At 36.2% G+C, this 16691-nt stretch overlaps 1 protein-coding gene across 8 annotated transcripts in view; it reads right to left on the bottom strand.

The window, feature by feature from the left end:
- The window catches only part of LOC106070740 (uncharacterized), a 71190-nt gene that overhangs the window by 22301 nt on the left and 32198 nt on the right, over window positions 1–16691 (bottom strand). For 5 of the 8 annotated variants that reach the window (XM_056034291.1, XM_056034287.1, XM_056034288.1 and 2 more), the window contains exons 6-7: window positions 16287–16385; window positions 11662–11701 (exon numbers count right to left, since the gene is read on the bottom strand). In XM_056034291.1, the coding sequence (XP_055890266.1) occupies window positions 11662–11701; window positions 16287–16385 (139 nt within the window). Of the gene's footprint in view, window positions 1–5762; window positions 6309–11661; window positions 11702–16286; window positions 16386–16691 lie in introns of those variants that run through there. The other 3 variants (XM_056034292.1, XM_056034293.1, XM_056034294.1) reach the window with 3 other exon arrangements.

Consider the following 16691-nt stretch of genomic DNA (forward strand, 5'->3'; position numbering starts at 1 on the left):
TAAAGATACCATTCAGACCTTGCAATCTATAGGGCAGATGATGTTAAGGTCATCTGTTTCTTTGGCCAACGGTTAATGAGCAGGGCGTCATGTAGCCAGCACAACGACCAATTGCCTTTACTTTCCTCAACTAAGGTACCAATTAGAGTTGGGTGGACTTAGGGGAGCCCTAAAAATCCAGAAATTCAAAATACCAGTCTTCTCCAAGAATCGTACCCAAGATCCCAGGTTTGGAAGCCAAGCAACCCCATTGCAAAAAAAAAAAAAAAAAGAAAGTTTAACCAATAAGTGAGTCAGAAAGGGACCAGTTGTAGACTTCAATTAGAAGAGAGTGAAGGAATTATTAATGGGACCAGAGCAGGAGTTTTAAGACATAATGGCTATTTTGAAGTGAAATGTAGCTTAGTTTTCCATACCAGTACATACATTAATAAAAATTTAATTGTATGCAAACTTAGTTGTTGCTTTTTAAAAATAATTTTTGTTTAATTATGTAATTCTTCTTCTTCATCGTTCTCATTGTTATGTTGGAGTGTTCATATGACTAGACCAATACATGAGATGAACTGCGCAGTGGTTTCCAAATCAGGGAGCTCTCCATATAGTTTTCTTTCTATTGGGGTGATTTGGGCCCAATGTCTTATACCTATCTTATCTTATATAATACAGACGTTACTTCAAAAAAGAAGATGATTACGTCCTACGCGTCATGCATTTAGTCATGCATATTAACCAATGACTTAAATTCTGACAAGTCACTGGTTTTCCTGGCTAGCTCAGGCAACCCATTCCATGCTCTAATAGCACTAGGGAAGAAGGAGTATTTGTACAAATTTGTCCTAGCATATGGGACGAGGAATGTGCCTTTATCTTTGTGTCTTTCAGAGTATTTTATTAAATTTTGTTTTTGTATTTGAAGATTATGGTTCAGTGTTTTATGTATGATTGCTACTTTACTTTTGAGCCTTCTGTCCTGGAGGCTTTCTAAATTTAGTGATTTTACTAAAGGTGTTACTCTAGTCAAATGTGAATATTCGTTTGTTATGAATCTCACTGCTCTATATTGTGTCTGTTCCAGTTTCTTAATGTTTTCTTGAGTTGAGGGGTCCCAAACGGAGGATGCATATTCTATTTTTGGCCTAACCAAGGTTAAATAACATTTTAGTTTTATGTTCTAATTTGATTTATAGAAATTTCTTTTAATAAATCCTAATGCTTTGTTTGATTTTTTTGTAGTTTCATCAATATGTGGATTCCATGATAGTTTTTCATTTATTATAACACCTAGGTATTTTGCGTTTTTAGTCTGTGTTACTGGTTTGCCATGAATAAGATAAGTGGAATTAATTTGTTTTAGTTTTTTTGTTACTCTTAACAACTGACATTTTTCTGGGTGGAAAGACATGCTCCAATTTGATTCCCATTTCTGTAATTCATTTAATTCTCTTTGTAAAATATCTGTGTCTTGTGTTGTTTTTATTGTTCTATATATTATGCAATCGTCTGCAAATAATCTGACTTTTGTTCCTGAACTAATGCAATTTGGTAAATCATTTATGTAAATTAAAAATAGTAGTGGACCCAAGACTGTTCCGTGAGGTACACCTGAGTTTACTGTTATCGGTGTTGATTTAGAGCCATTTATTATTACAGTTTGTTCTCTCCCTATCAGAAAATCTTTAATCCACTGATGCAGTGGACCATTAATGCCGAAATATTTTAATTTTTTAAGCAAACTATGGTGGTGAACTTTGTCAAAAGCCTTAGAAAAATCTAGTAAGATAGCATCTATTTGTTCACTATTATCTAAACCTTTTGAAAAATCATCAATTAGTCCTATTAGTTGTGTTTCACATGATCTATATTTCCTAAAGCCATGTTGGTATGGTGTGAGGACATTATGTTTGTCTAACAGGTTTATGATGTTGCTACATATTATGTGTTCTAGGATTTTACATGTGATGCTGGTAAGTGATACTGGTCTGTAGTTTCCTGGGTCAGATTTTTCTCCTTTTTTTAAATAGGGGGGTGACATTAGCTTCTTTCCAGTCCTTTGGTACTCTGCCCTGGTTAAGTATACGGGCCTCTTGGTAGAGAGAGAGAGCAGTTTTGGAGGACGTGGTCGGCATTTTCTGGTGATACTTCACATGGGCAGATTTCACTGGTTCCAATTTTGAGCTTCCGGAACATGTGTTGTCGCATTCTGTTTTGTCCGGTCCTGAGTCGAAAGATTAGACGTTGGTCTTGTCGGGATAGCTTATAGTAAGCGTCATCTTTCTTGTGATTTGGATGAGAGCTCGTCCATTTCTCATTTATTTTATCTACAATTAATTTCTTCATTTCTTCTGGATAGAGTGCAGAGTTTACTTGTGAGTTTGTTCTCCCACTCTTGGCGAGTCTGTCAGCCTTCTCATTTCCTGCTAGTTGTATGTGAGCTGGTATCCATTGAATAAGTTTTTTTGCTGTTGTTGTTGAGCTTTGTAAGTGCTGTTCTGAGGTTTTTAATATAAGGGGAATCAGAGTTTTGCAAGCTTTGGAGGGTTGTTTTCGCGTCTGTTAGAAAGACAATCTGACTGTGAGGGGAACTTGGATGATTTGCTAGCATGGTAGCAGCTAGTGCTAGTGCTTCCCTTTCTGCTCTGTGACTGTCAGAGAGCTCTCCAGTTGCAATGGACTTTTCTAGTTTTCCTCCATCTGGCCATTCGATAAGTATTCCAGCTCCTCCATTTGTGGTGGCTTTATGGGATGAGCCATCCGTGTAAACTCTGATCCACTGATTGCTAGGGTAATTGCTATGTAGAAAACAGTTCACTATTTCCTTGAGCTCTGTTGGTCTGTAATCAGATTTTCTTTTTATGTTTTCAATATGGTCCCTTATAGTAGGACGAGGGCTTTCGTCCCAGGGTGGAGATTCATTATAGTGTATCGAGGATTCCAGAGTAATTTTTTTCAAGTTGGTGTTTCTTTTTTAGGTTTAGAGATTCCTGTATGAAATTGGTCCTTTTGAGACGTTTTTTTGTGCCAGTTTTGTGGATTTTTGTTCTGAGTGGGTGCCTCTCCAAGGTTTCCAATTTAGTAAATTGGGAAAGGATTTTTATTTCTCTTCTTTCATCCAGAGAGATCAGGGCAGCGGTTTCCTCCATAGCTCTTATGGGTGTTGTTTTGATTGCTCCTGTCATTATCCTTAGACCAATATTTTGAACCTTGTCTATTTTTCTTAGGTTGGTTTGGGCTGCTGAGCCCCATGCTGTGGCACCATATTCTAGTACAGGTCTTACATAACTGGTATAGGTCTTTTTCAGGATGTTGTGATTAGCTCCTCAATCTGTGCCAGCTAATTTTTTCAAGAGGGATAGTCTCTGGATGCCTTTACTCTGTGTTTTATCTATTTGGTTTTTCCAGGTTAGTCTCGGGTCATAGGTGACTCCAAGATAAGTAGGGCTGTCATTTTTTTCTAAAGCTTCCTTATCTAATGTTAATTTTATTGTTTGTTGTTTTGTTGACAGTGAGAATATGGTATATGTTGTCTTTTTTGTGTTGATGGACATGCCCCAGTCTTTGGACCAATTATGAGTTTATCAAGAGCATCTTGGAATCGAAATTTCGATGTTCCTACATATTCTTCTGTGCTAATTAAGGCAAGGTCATCTGCATACATGCTGCTTTTAACTTTTCTTGGTAGGTTTTGATTTAGATCGTTTATGAATATTAGGAAAAGTGTTGGGGATAGGACTCCTCCTTGGGGGACGCCATTTTTTATACCCACTGTGTGGCTTCTTTGTCCTTGCATGCAAACTAAGGCTTTTCTATTATTTAGGTATTCCTTTATCCAGTTGTACATTCTGTGGGATATGTGATGCTGGATTAGCTTGAGCAAGAGACCTTGTTCCCAGACTTTGTCAAATGCTTTTTCTAAGTCAACCCAAACAATTGTTGTTGGTTTCTTTTCTTGAAAGCCGTCTTCTATTTCTTGTGTGATGAAGGCAATTTGATCTTCTGTTGATCTGCCATTTCTAAAGCCAGCCTGGGCTTCAGTGAGTAGGTTATTTGACTCAACGATCCATGTCAGCCTTCTATTTATCACTCTTTCCATCAGTTGGCAAGTACAGCTAGTGAGGCTGATGGGACGGTAGCTATCCAATTTATTTCTTGGTTTGCCGTGCTTTAGTATAGGGATCATAATGGCTTTTTTCCAGATGTTTGGAATTCTGCCAGATTTCCAGCTAGCATTGAATATTTGTAGCAGTTTTCTTTTGGTTTGAGGACCCAAGTGAAGAAGCAAGTCATTTGATATTTTGTCTGGGCCCGGGGCTTGTTTTGGTTTGAGGACTTTTAGGGATTCATCTAGTTCCTTCATTTTTAGATTAGTGGTCATTCCCAAGGAGTAAGCTGGATTGTTTTCTTTAATTTTATCTTGGATTTCTGAGTTTACATCTTTATTTCTACTTTCATTGATTTGTATTTGTCCTACGCTTTGGAAAAACTTAATGAATTCATTTGCTGCTTCTTGGCCTTTCAGGGGTTTGTTGTCCTTTTCTATTACTATAGGAGTTGTTCTGTTTTCTTCCTGGTTGAGACATTTGGCTATACGCCAGAGTTTGTGGCCATCTCTATCTACGTTTAGTTGTTCTGTTTTTTCATGCCAACTTTTCCTCATGGCGGAAAGGTAATTTTTCCTGAAAACTGCGTTAGCTGCTTTTAGATTTATGTTATTTTCTATACAAGGGTTATTTTCTACTGTGTTTCTGGCTTCAATAGTGGCATTGTGGAGTTGTTGAAGGTGATAATTATGTAATAACATCCCATTATTATTATATTCCGCAAGGTTGTCAATGCCGGAAGTGGTAGTGGATGCAAGCAATCCACTACCTATAAAATGCTTCCTAATGGCGTGCGTCTCAAATAGCCTCAGACAACCTGCCCAACTCTGGCAGAACTATTCTCACTAACAGGAGAAGAGGCAAAGGCGAGTAACTGGCGCCTAAACCAGTAAGCTTCAGGTATGAGGGGCTTGTAGCTATGGCTGGCTACCCACCTAGAAGGAAAACTCTGAAGTCAAACCTCTGCTGCCTTACAGCTGTACCCAACCATGGGAAAGGCTTCGAAAGTCAACCCTGAGGAAAAATTAAGAGCAGGAGACCCTAAGGCAGTTTGCAGCACCCAGTGCTACACCCTGGCAGAACCTGTAACAGCTGTCAAAGAGAATGAATGTTGATAAATCTTCACCAACTCAAATTATGAGATGGAAGGTGATACAATTTCTATTTTAAAATTATTATTTACCAAATACCCCCACTCACTGATTTATGTATGCGCCTATCAAGATATCTCTTAAACTAGCAAACAGATTCACATGAAATTTTGTACACTGGTTCCTTTCACCTCTTAGGTGTTCACTAAGACATGGCTTTGACAATACAAAGTTTTTAAAAGAAATTTGAGAAAAAACAGAAGTTTTCTATTAAACCTTTGTATTTTATTTTCAATATTTAAATGGCCTCATCTACTATATATTAGCAAAAATACCACAAATCTATCACAAGATCTCTCAAACTTAGGTACATACACAAGTTCTTTTTACCTCCTAGGTGCTCACTAAGAACGTTTTTTGTCAGATACCCCGGTACGCAACCTGACCACCTACCTGACCACCGCATCTCTCGAAAAACTGCAAGCTCTGTCTAGGGGTTTTTGTTTTGGATCCACACTTGCACAAAGGTACTGACAGGCACAGTTAAAAGGCAGGCAACTAACACAATTAATACAGGATTATATACAGGTTTATTATTATTATAGAAGGTTAATGATTGAGTGGTAATTTACATAGAACTGGGATGTAACCTAATATATAGGTAGAGCATCATAAGATGTTACGGGCTTAGTGGTTCAAGTGTCATTAGACATATTCACTTAGCTTTATCCGAGTCTGGTGCCGCCTTAAGGAGACTAACATGGCTGGTGCTGAAGCTGTCTGCTGGTGGGTGGCGTGGCTGGTGCTGAAGCTGTCTGCTGGTGGGCGGCGTTGCTGGTGTTGAAGCTGTCTGCTGGTGGGCGGCGTGGCTGTTGCTGAAGCTGTCTGCTGGTGGGCTGGGGGAATGGGTCCAGGCCGTGGGCAGTCCAACTGTCTGTATGAGCAGGGATCAGCTGCGGCTACGATCAGCAAAGTCATTGACGGGTCATGGCAAGCGTTGTTGATTAGACTTCAGGATAGAAGACGAGCAGGTCTACAGCGAGTATGTGCTGACAAGGTGCTGACCAGGTGACAAGGGCTGAGGTATCAGCAGGGCAGAACACCTATAGATATAAAGCTGGAGAAGCTGGCTAGCTATAATGACACCATTGGAATGTAGATGCCTTTCTGAGAAGGACATCTTCAGAATAATAAACTATAAGCTAGTTCCATAAATCATAACAATTTAAATATAGCTAAGGGAGCTAACAAATGCCTACTGTAGCCCGTCAGGGCAGATAAACAAATGGTAAGAGGGGAATCCCATAAAGGGGAATAACAAAATAATAATAATATTATTATGTAACTAATGTTCACCAGTCACTGTGAATAGCAATTACAGACATTGCTTAAATAAATAAGATAAAAAGGAAGGGAAGATCAATGAGTGATGCTCGCCCATGCTTTAACATAAGTATACATAGTTGGGACAAAGTCTCCAAACTAGAGTAAAATAAAATAAAAATGCCTTCACCAAAGTAATACATTTTGGCCAACATGGCCGATAATATAGAATACATAGAGATAACTAAGGGATTCCTTACAAAGGAATGAAATATAATACATATTTGGTAATATGACATTGTGCTACATAAATGTTATGATAATTCCCTGCCAAGGAATTAATAGATGGTATTGTGTTAAAGGCTCGTGACGAGGGATAATTACTAATACCTAAAGAGCTAGCTACATGTGATAAGAATTAGTAAAACATTCTAGTCTACATAAAGGGGATGATGTGGAATATTTTGCCACAGATGTCATAATATAAATTATGAACATAAAATTAAATCTACTTACATTATTGATAAGGAATACACACATATATATATATATACACACACAAAAATGCAGTAAATAAAAGCATAAATATAGACACAATAAAGTAAAGTGGTTCTCAAGCACTTTACTAAGTTACATACCACCAATCCAAAGTAACAGAAAAGGGAATAATAATGCGCAGAGCTCAGAGACAGGAGAATGATCCACCCCACGCCAGGTCGTTTGATTGTCTAAAGAGCTGAGCTGAAGGATCTTTAAGCTCTAGGCATGTTTGAACAACCGTTCTGTCTGGAAGAGATCCAAGTCAATGCCTATGTAAAGCATTGCTATTTCCGATATATCTGGCACTCAGGGTGCATGGACTAGAATGCATGGCTGAAGGCCGAGTATACCGGGAACCTCCGCCATTTTCCTATGTTATACCAAGCTAACCATACAGGACTCGCCATTCGTGTAACGGTCCCTTGAGGAACGGCACATGGATTGTCAACAGGGACATGGAAGCTCTCTTTCAACTCCGCACCATGCAATGGGAAAGCTCTCACATTCCCTTCAACACTCCCACATGAGTTTTGTTTTGCTATTCATTTGGCCTAATTACTTCCTCAAATGATCGTTTCCACCCGAGTGCCACGTTGAGGCAGAATAGCGTACCCGGGCTACACCAGGTATCGAGAAAAAATGGTCTTGGACATGAGGGTTGTCCAGATAAATGTTTGAAGAGGGGATGGGGCAAGAGTGATGGGGCGATAAGCCAAAAATGTGATGTAGACAATCTGGCGCCATCCAGAGAAAAGTCCCCGTTTGAATTGAGACGAAAGTTTCTCCACAAGAGGCATTGCGTCAAGGTGTGAATTGGGGGACCAGGAAACTCAGAGGCTTGTCCGTGGCATCCCTTTGTCTTCCCGCACAGGTGGTCAGAGAAGGTGAAGGGGAGATGACCAGGGCTTGGCCAGAGCTAGGAAGAATACGTCTTGACCATGGTCAGCGCGAGTCAAGTCAATCAGGGAAGTCTGACCCGCAGGCTATGACTGGAGAGGATGCTGACAAGCCACCCTAGAGAGGAGGGGGGATCAGAGGGGAAAGCGTTACTTATTGGTCCTGGCGTGGGGTGAGGTCCTGCCCATCATTCGTCCATGTTGGTCCAGTGAATAGGAGGAGGGGCTTGCCCTGGTCGGATATTCAACCAGATTGGTCAAAGAGAGGTTACTCCTGTCAAGAGTTTAGTGTGGTATTTGTCAAAAGGAAAGGTAAAATGTGACATCAGTGCTTGAAAAGGGGTGGTGTATAATGATATAATAATATAATGATAAATAGGTAAAATAAAATAATAAATGCTTAGACCTGAGTGATACCTTGAGTGAGCTACGACATGTCGTCACAGCAACTCTACTTATTTTTAATATGTAATTTCTACTTCCCTTTTAGACGCTGTCTAAATATAACACAAAACCAAGCCTAATAGCATTATCAAGATAGATCTAGTCTTTTTTTTTTTAGAGAAAGAGAGAGCACAAGTAATGGTACTTTGTAACACTGTCAAAAAAAAAAAAAAAAAAACTAAATCTTAATAAAGTTGAAAAAATCTAGATCTATTGTCACTTCACTTCATTTAAAAGGGGTGAGATAAACAATTACAATTAATAAAACAAAATGTAAAAAGAGGAAAATGAATGTAGCATTTCATTTGGGCCTTTGGAAAATGCATTTTTTTCTCTATCCCTGAAAATGATGGTATGAAGAATGTATGCAGTGTCTACTTCCATACATTGCTTGCATTAAATAAAACTAACCAAAATGAGGAGGGAAGGTCACCGTTGAAATATAATATAGATTGAATAGAGAAGCCAAAGTCATATGAGTGCGTGTATGTGTCAGGGGCGCATAATGGAGCGTCAGTTTCAAAATCAAGTCAAAAGTCAATGTCTGAGAAATTACAATTCACAGGTTAAAAGAAAACAAAATGGGGGTTCCGGAGAGCAAAAAGAAAAAGAAATAGAGAGCAGGCTGTAAAATTTCATTGCAACACATACACTAATTCACAGGCTAAAAAAGTATGTTAGGATGATAATTAAGAAAAAAAAAGAAAGGGGTGTTCGGCAATAATTATCAATATAAAACCTGGGAACAAATCAATGGGTGTAATGGCGTGTCATAAATAGAAAGAGTAACAAGTTAAATTTTTTAAAAATATTTTTAAAAAGTTAAATTAAAAAAAAAATATTAAAAAAAAAAGACAATTCCTCCTCTATGAGCGAATATTTTACTCTTAATAACTAATGAATGATACATTTAAACAAAAATGGACAATTTTTTACCCCCCCTCCCCCAAAATAGAGCATATTAAATACTAAATTGAGGAGCCGAAGAAAATTCAAAGATTATACGTAGGTAAAACTTTAGTGTTGTGGGTGGGAGAGTGGATAAATAAAAGTCTATGTCAGAGAACATTATGATTACATGGTGAAAAAACAAAAACAAATAGGAGGTTCCAGAGAGAGAGAGAGAAAGAGCAAGAACTCAGAAGGAAAGAGAACAGGCCGATAAATTTCAATGTAATATATATAATTATTCATGAGCTAAAAATATGTTAAGGGGGATAGTTCAAATGTGCCCCCTTTATGGGAAGTTCTAAAATAACAAAGGGCAGGATGTACCAGTTATAAAATAACAGTATAAAGCCTGGGAACAAATCAATGGGCATAACCAGTGTGTAATGCTTGAGTAATAATATCTCAAGAAGAAATGAAGATGTTAAAATGAATATCAGTACAAGAAAACTAGACACAAATAAATGTGAGACAAAGTTGGATTTGGTGAAATATAAAATTAAAATCAAAGTTTAAATTGCTTGAAGAATATATAGAATGTGCTCTAAATAAATATTGATCAATATGTAACTGTGAGATATCTGTGGTGAGAAAAGATTCTAAATATATATGTTACTCTACATCTGTTAAACAAATTTTTTATGAGTTTGAGTTTTGAGTTTTTGGCACATAGGCACAATTTAGGCCATGTCGTGCCTGTAATCCTTCAAGGATCTCTCCTTTACAAGAGCTAAATTCCATACAGTTAAACCATTAAAAACAAGGTCTATTCACAGTTAAAATAGTAAAGGTAGTAAAAATTTAATAATTTGGTAAAAATCTTATGTAAATATTATATGTTCACAATTCATAAATCTGATCTTTGTAGACAACCCCACCTCCCACACAAAGCCCAGTACCTTCCCAGGGTCGACATTGTCATATAGTGTTTTTAAGTTGTGTGCTCTAAAAAATTTCTCCCTGACATCCTGGTATCTGAGGCAATCAATGAGGATATGTTCCACGGCGAAGCGAAAGTCACAGTACTTACTAAGTGGGGGCTCCTCTCTCTTCAGTACAAAAGAGTGCGTGATGTAGGTGTGGCCAATCCTAAGTCTGGATATGGTCGTAATACCACGCCTTGTCAGACCCTTAGATGTGAGCCGCCACCTGACATCCGCCACAACCTGTCTAAGTTTGTTGTGAGTCTCAGCCTCCCATTGGTCCTGCCACTCTCGATAGGTGGCAGAGGCAATACTTTGTCTCAGGTCTTAGCAGGGAATTTGGGTTCCTGACACTGCTTGATCAAATTTTTATGTCTTGATGGCAGAGTAAGGAATAGCAAAGTATCTAAGTGTATTGAAATTAAATGTTCTAATTTATTTTGCTCAATAGTGAATTAATTTTTAACATAATAAAGTTCAGATTGATGACGGCGTTATGTGAGCCATGTTTCTAGACTATATTTACACTAGCTTCTGAGGAATCATAAAACTGTTTGACTTGATAATAAACCTATTCGCAAAGCTAAAACAATTGTTTGTAAAATGTTTCACAAGTTTTGGATGTTCCTACAGGGTTGAAGATTATATACATCCTAGCCCAATCCTTCACAGAATGACAGGGGATGGCAGCGGACAGTGTATGAACTCAGGAACATTGAGAGAATCGAACAACAGTCCAGCCCGAATGAACAGACAGTCAGTATTCTAAAACTAAAATTCATGTAAGAATAGCCAAAAACAAACTTGAAAAAAAAAATGAGGTTATAAGTAACTTCAAAGAAACATTTTAAGTATTATAATTTCAAAGTAATTGGTGAGAAAATAAAAATGTATTTTAAACACATTAATGTTTAAATATGAATAAGAGGTGACAAAAAGAAATTGTTTTAAAAAGTTGAGCTTGATTTAAAACAAAGTGACAAAGATGCTATGTTCAAGAATTTGTTACAAATAAAGAAAGTTCAAATAATTTGTTAAAAATCAGAGGAAAAAAAAGTGTTAAATAGAGAGCTCAGGATATGGTTCATAATGCCTTCAGACAGTCAGCAAACACAATTCAGCTTTTAGGTTTCAAACTGGAGCCCCCTTAACAGGTAGACTAGCGGTGTATGCCACTCATCTACATATGGAATTACTTAAAGGTATTGCTATGTTTTGATAACTATATTGAACTTAATGAATACATTTATTATTTACATCTTCAGGAGCTGCCAGAGTTTTTTATGCCAATTTTGTTTATAGATATAATTTTGTGATGTTTAATATTTTACTATTTCGCTTTCTACTGTGATAATTTTGGTGCTTTCTATGGTTACAAAAGGGCAGAAACACTTACTTTAATTGGACCTGGATGATCTTCATCGCTGCTTCCATCTCTTAAGAAAAAACAAACATTTAATTTTATTTGATGTTACAGGCATTTTTAGTCAAGTTGTTTTTTTTGCAATGCTTTTTACTATGCTGCTCTTAAGAAGCTACTTATTAGTACCCTTCAATAAGTCTTAACCACTTTTTAAAATGCTCTCCCATAATGATCCTAAATTTGAAAACTTGAGTATGGAAATGATTCATATGATAAGACTCCATTCACAAGATACCCCAGTACATCTGTGTATGTAAATACACTAACCAAGACCAATCGTTATTGTAGGCCTCAAACTGACCTGCAATGTCGCAACGTGTGGGCAATGGAGACCGATAGCTCATTGCCACAGGTCATGAAATGCTAGTTTTGTGAGCAGTATTTGATCTATCTGCCAATGAGGATGCAAGGCAATCAGCAATATCCTTCGGGCATGTGATAGACTGTCCTTGATCATTCAAAAAGACCTTTTGCATTACATTTTTGGCAGAAATTCTATTATTTACAATTTTAAAAATCTCTAAAAAAATTTCACTTGACTTTATGATGTACCTCGCATTACCTCTAGGTGTCTTAAATAGTTAACATTTTTCTGGGAACAATCTTCAGTTATGCAGCAATAGTTTCAATCTGTCACCAATAGCACTTTAGAAATTTCATCAAATCATGGTTTATTTGGTCATCTAAGATTCAGAGAAATTTATGGTATAAACTTCCTAGAAATTTAGCAGGCATTCATTCCTTCAAGACATCATCAGTGATATCCTGGTTGTTTTTTTCCTTATAATTTATCTCACTTTGCATTGCTTAACTTCCATCCAGTCCAATAAGTCATTATTAAAGGGAAGGAGTCACTTTCACCTAGGTCATTATCCTCCAGCATCCAACTTCTTACATCAGTGATTCTAGAGCCCAAATTGTATTATGGGCATTGAAGTCTTTCAGAATGTATGAATTAATTATGAAGCAAAATGTTCCATGAGATTATCCAAGTCCATGGCATTGACTGAAATGCCTGGTAAGAATAAGGATTATGAAAGGTCCAAGGAGCTTTTTTATGATTACTCTCAATTCAGTTTCAGCAGCTGAGTTTTTATTCTATTGTAGTTTGGTTTTGAAACATAACCTTTTTTGGGTAAGTCACCTACCTGGATTAGGGGAGGATATTTATCTGAATGAGAATCTACTTCTAAAGGGGCACCTGGCAATGGTATCCTGATGGGTTTTCCAAGGGCAACAGCCTTCTCCTGGTTCTCCCAAGAAGGACACCCTTCTCCAGTAATTCAAACTCCATCCCCTCATCTGCAAGCACAGATAATGGGTTTTTCAGTTTGTTTTTTGGGTGTGGGTGATATCTTTCTCTATGTTTGAAGAGGTGGCCAGGACAGTGTGACAGTTTGTGTGGTTAGTCTTTACAACCTTTGCCACAGCCTGTAATTAGTTCTACAGCAAATTTTGCCTGATCCAATGTACAATTATTCTTTGCCTTGTAACATCCACCTTTTGTTCCTACTCTTCCTCAGATGCACATTTAGTGCAAAATATTTTGTTTTTATCCATACAATGATTTGATATTCAGCAGCTATAGGGCCCACCAAATGGATAAGCCACTTAAGAATCTAGAATGAGCTTATCAGGGCTATTTAGGTGCTATGCAGTCCAATACAGTAGCCTCTGACCAGATAGTCACCCTCCATGCAGGTAGCTCAGTAAGACTAGCCATTAGCCAAGAGTAGGCCTTGGCTCAGGTCAAGAGAAAAAAACAAACAATTTTTAAAGGGAGATAACCCAAAGTGACCATTGATTTTCTTTTCTAATTTCTTACATTCAAAAACCTATAAAACAACAAACAAATTATAGAAATATTTAAGCTCTACAAAAACAAATCCTTTTAAATCTAATAAACTATTTTTAAGAGGAGGCAAAACAGAAAATGAGAAACTATAAGATTCCACCAATTACAATTCTAAAGTAGAATGTAAGGTGTATGCACCTATTAGTGTCTTTCATAGAAATCAAAACCTTTATACAAATCTTGGTAAAACTTGGCATGAATGGAACTTACATAATTACAAAAAAACAAACTAGTGCATGTCCCTCCAACAATCAGAGGACCATAAAATTTTGTTTAAAATGCCTATTCATGAAACGTAAACCATTTTCAGACTGCTTTCCTTTTCATAACACAAGAAACATCTCGCCATGTTTTACATCAACCAGATATACTGATGCCCAAACTAAGGCCTGCAGGTCATATTTAGCTTGTATTAATATAAATTCAACAAAACTTCAAAAACATACCTACCAAGTATAATCAGCAAAAATATAAATGGTAACAACAAGAAAAAAAAAGGAAAATGTATAAACAGATATTTGACCTATATTAAAAAAATTAAATTATAAAAATTTAAGGTAATCAGGATAAACATTTTTATTTGACCCAATAATGTGGAGGAATAATACTGTTGATCTTTACAAATGGATCTGAAAAAAACAAACCTGGCTGCACTAAACTTCTAATTTCCAATATGACCTGGCAACTGTTCTATGCAAAGTCATGAACATGGAAATCAACTACCAATACTGTAAGACTAAAAGGCCTTGTTCTCATAGGGCAAAGGTATCTTTTTAGAATAACCACATTCAAAATTTATGGGAAAATGCTGGCATCTGACCCATACCCTGAGAAGCTTTAAATACTTAAAAATCAAATACAGTTTCCCTGACATGAAATCATGAAACCTATCGACCCAGAGCACAAAGGTTTATATAAAGAATGGAACTTTAAAAGCATACATTCAACATTCAAACAAAAGAATGTCATTTGGTCTTGTAAACTTATTGAAAGCATGATTTTTACTGACTATAAAAAATGTCATAACCATGTTATATATTTCTTAAAACATAAAGTAATATAATAATTATATTACTTTATGTTTTATGTGCTTAAAGAACTGGGAAAAAATTATTATTATATAAAATTATTTTGAAAAGTTTTAACACTAAATTATACATTTTGACACAGTCTGAAAATCTCCACACTAAAAGGCAGTTGTTTTATGTTGGTGTTCCAGTGCATCAACCTCATTAAGTTCGGCATAAGATTTCATTGTTTGTGACCCAATGTCTGTAAGTGACTCCTAAAATCTATCTTAGCCACTTCTGCTGAGTGATATCTTGATTTTTGTACATGGTTTCCATGTTTCACATGCATATGTCAACCATTAGGATTACAACTATCATCTATTGACAACAATTGTGTTAAATACTTGGGTTTTTGTCTCACATCACAACTAATAGCTTAGCTTGTCCAAATAGGCAGTAAACCTTTGAAAAATGACCCCATGCCTTTCCTATTCAGCATGCTATGTTATGATAAACCCCCTCATTTGAAATGAGGCTCCCAAGGTATGTAAACTTATCTAGCTGTTCAGGTTTGGACTAACCGATTTTGATGGGGACACCTGTTGCCTTCAATCCTACTCACATAATTTTTGTTTGATCCAAATATACAAAAGCCAATTTAGGGTGCAGTGGACACCAGTTGGTAAGACACTGCAGACATTACTGGAGACCGAATTCTGTGGAGACAGCTTGCCACCCAATATTTGGAACAGGGAAGGAAGATCTAAATTTAAGTAACCTTGGAAACCCCAGCTACACCCATAAAAAAATAAAGTTCCCCTTTTAGAACTTGTGGTCTAAAGGGCAGATGATGTAAAGGTCATCTGCCTATGCTTAACGAGGGTGTCATGTGGCCAGCACAAAAACAACCAACCACCTTTACTTTTACCCAGCTAATGTCAGGGAGTGCTGGGTGAACTCGGAGGCACCCAAAGATCCCGAAATAAAAAATTCCAGTCTTCACCATGATTCAAAACCCGGTCCCCGGTTCGGAAACCAAGTGCTTTACCACTCAGCCACCGTGCCCAGCTACACCCATGCTTAAGAGTAAATATCCTAGTAGATTTGAATAAAGCCCAATTAGCAGGATGGATGTTAAAAATATTAAAATATCTACTTAAATTCAGTTTATTATTATAAAAATGTAATGATAAATCCATTTAACAGAAGTGGAAGGCTTGTTCTGAAATTTTCCGGTAAGGATCCAACAATGCCATACTATTTTAATTTTTTTTCTTCATTAAATTTTTTTTATTGGCATGCCTTTTAGAGTGAGAAAAAAAATGTATAGATATCGACCCCAGTACCAAATTCTTTTTTATAATTTGATAAAAAATATTACTTTTCTAGTCTTAACTAATTCACTAAAATTAAGGGAAAGAAAAATGGGAAAGTGAGGGGACACTAAAACTCTATTCACCAAAATAAAAAGAAATATACAAAGGCACTTATTTTGATTAAATTTAAAAAAAAAAAACATTTAATGCCTATAGTATAGCAAAAGTTATTCCTTTCTCAAACATTTTTTTTTCACTATTATTTATTATTCATATCATTTATTTTCTTAACAACTAGGTTAATACATGGATATAATAATTCTTTATTTTGAAAAAGTCTGCAATTTTTAAGAAATTAAAAAAATATAAATCATTTACCAATAGCAGGCTAATAGTTTTACTCTTACAAATACTTACTTTGAATAAATGACATCTGATAAATCTTTCCCAACAGCAAAAAACTGTTCTTCTATAGATGAATCATCACTCAAATCACTACAGTCTTGAACTCCAGAACTTAAGAAAAATATGGAATGATATCACTATTTTTAAAAATCTAAATATTGTCATAGTTAATTAAAAGAAACAATGTAACATTTTATTTTTTGTTGAACAAAACTTGAAACCAGCTAAATAACACTATCATAACCTACATCATAGAAAAATAATGGGCTATATAAAGACAATGAGTACAGACCGTAGGTATTTTCAACATAGTTACAAATTAGAACTAAAAAATTAAAATAATAAATAAAAACACTTATAAAAAGTTGAAAATAATTTGTTTTTTAAAGCTTTAGATATGTTTAGTATGAGTTGAAC

The sequence above is a fragment of the Biomphalaria glabrata genome, chromosome 7, assembly GCF_947242115.1.
Source record: "Biomphalaria glabrata chromosome 7, xgBioGlab47.1, whole genome shotgun sequence".
NCBI classification, from domain to species: Eukaryota; Metazoa; Mollusca; class Gastropoda; family Planorbidae; genus Biomphalaria; species Biomphalaria glabrata.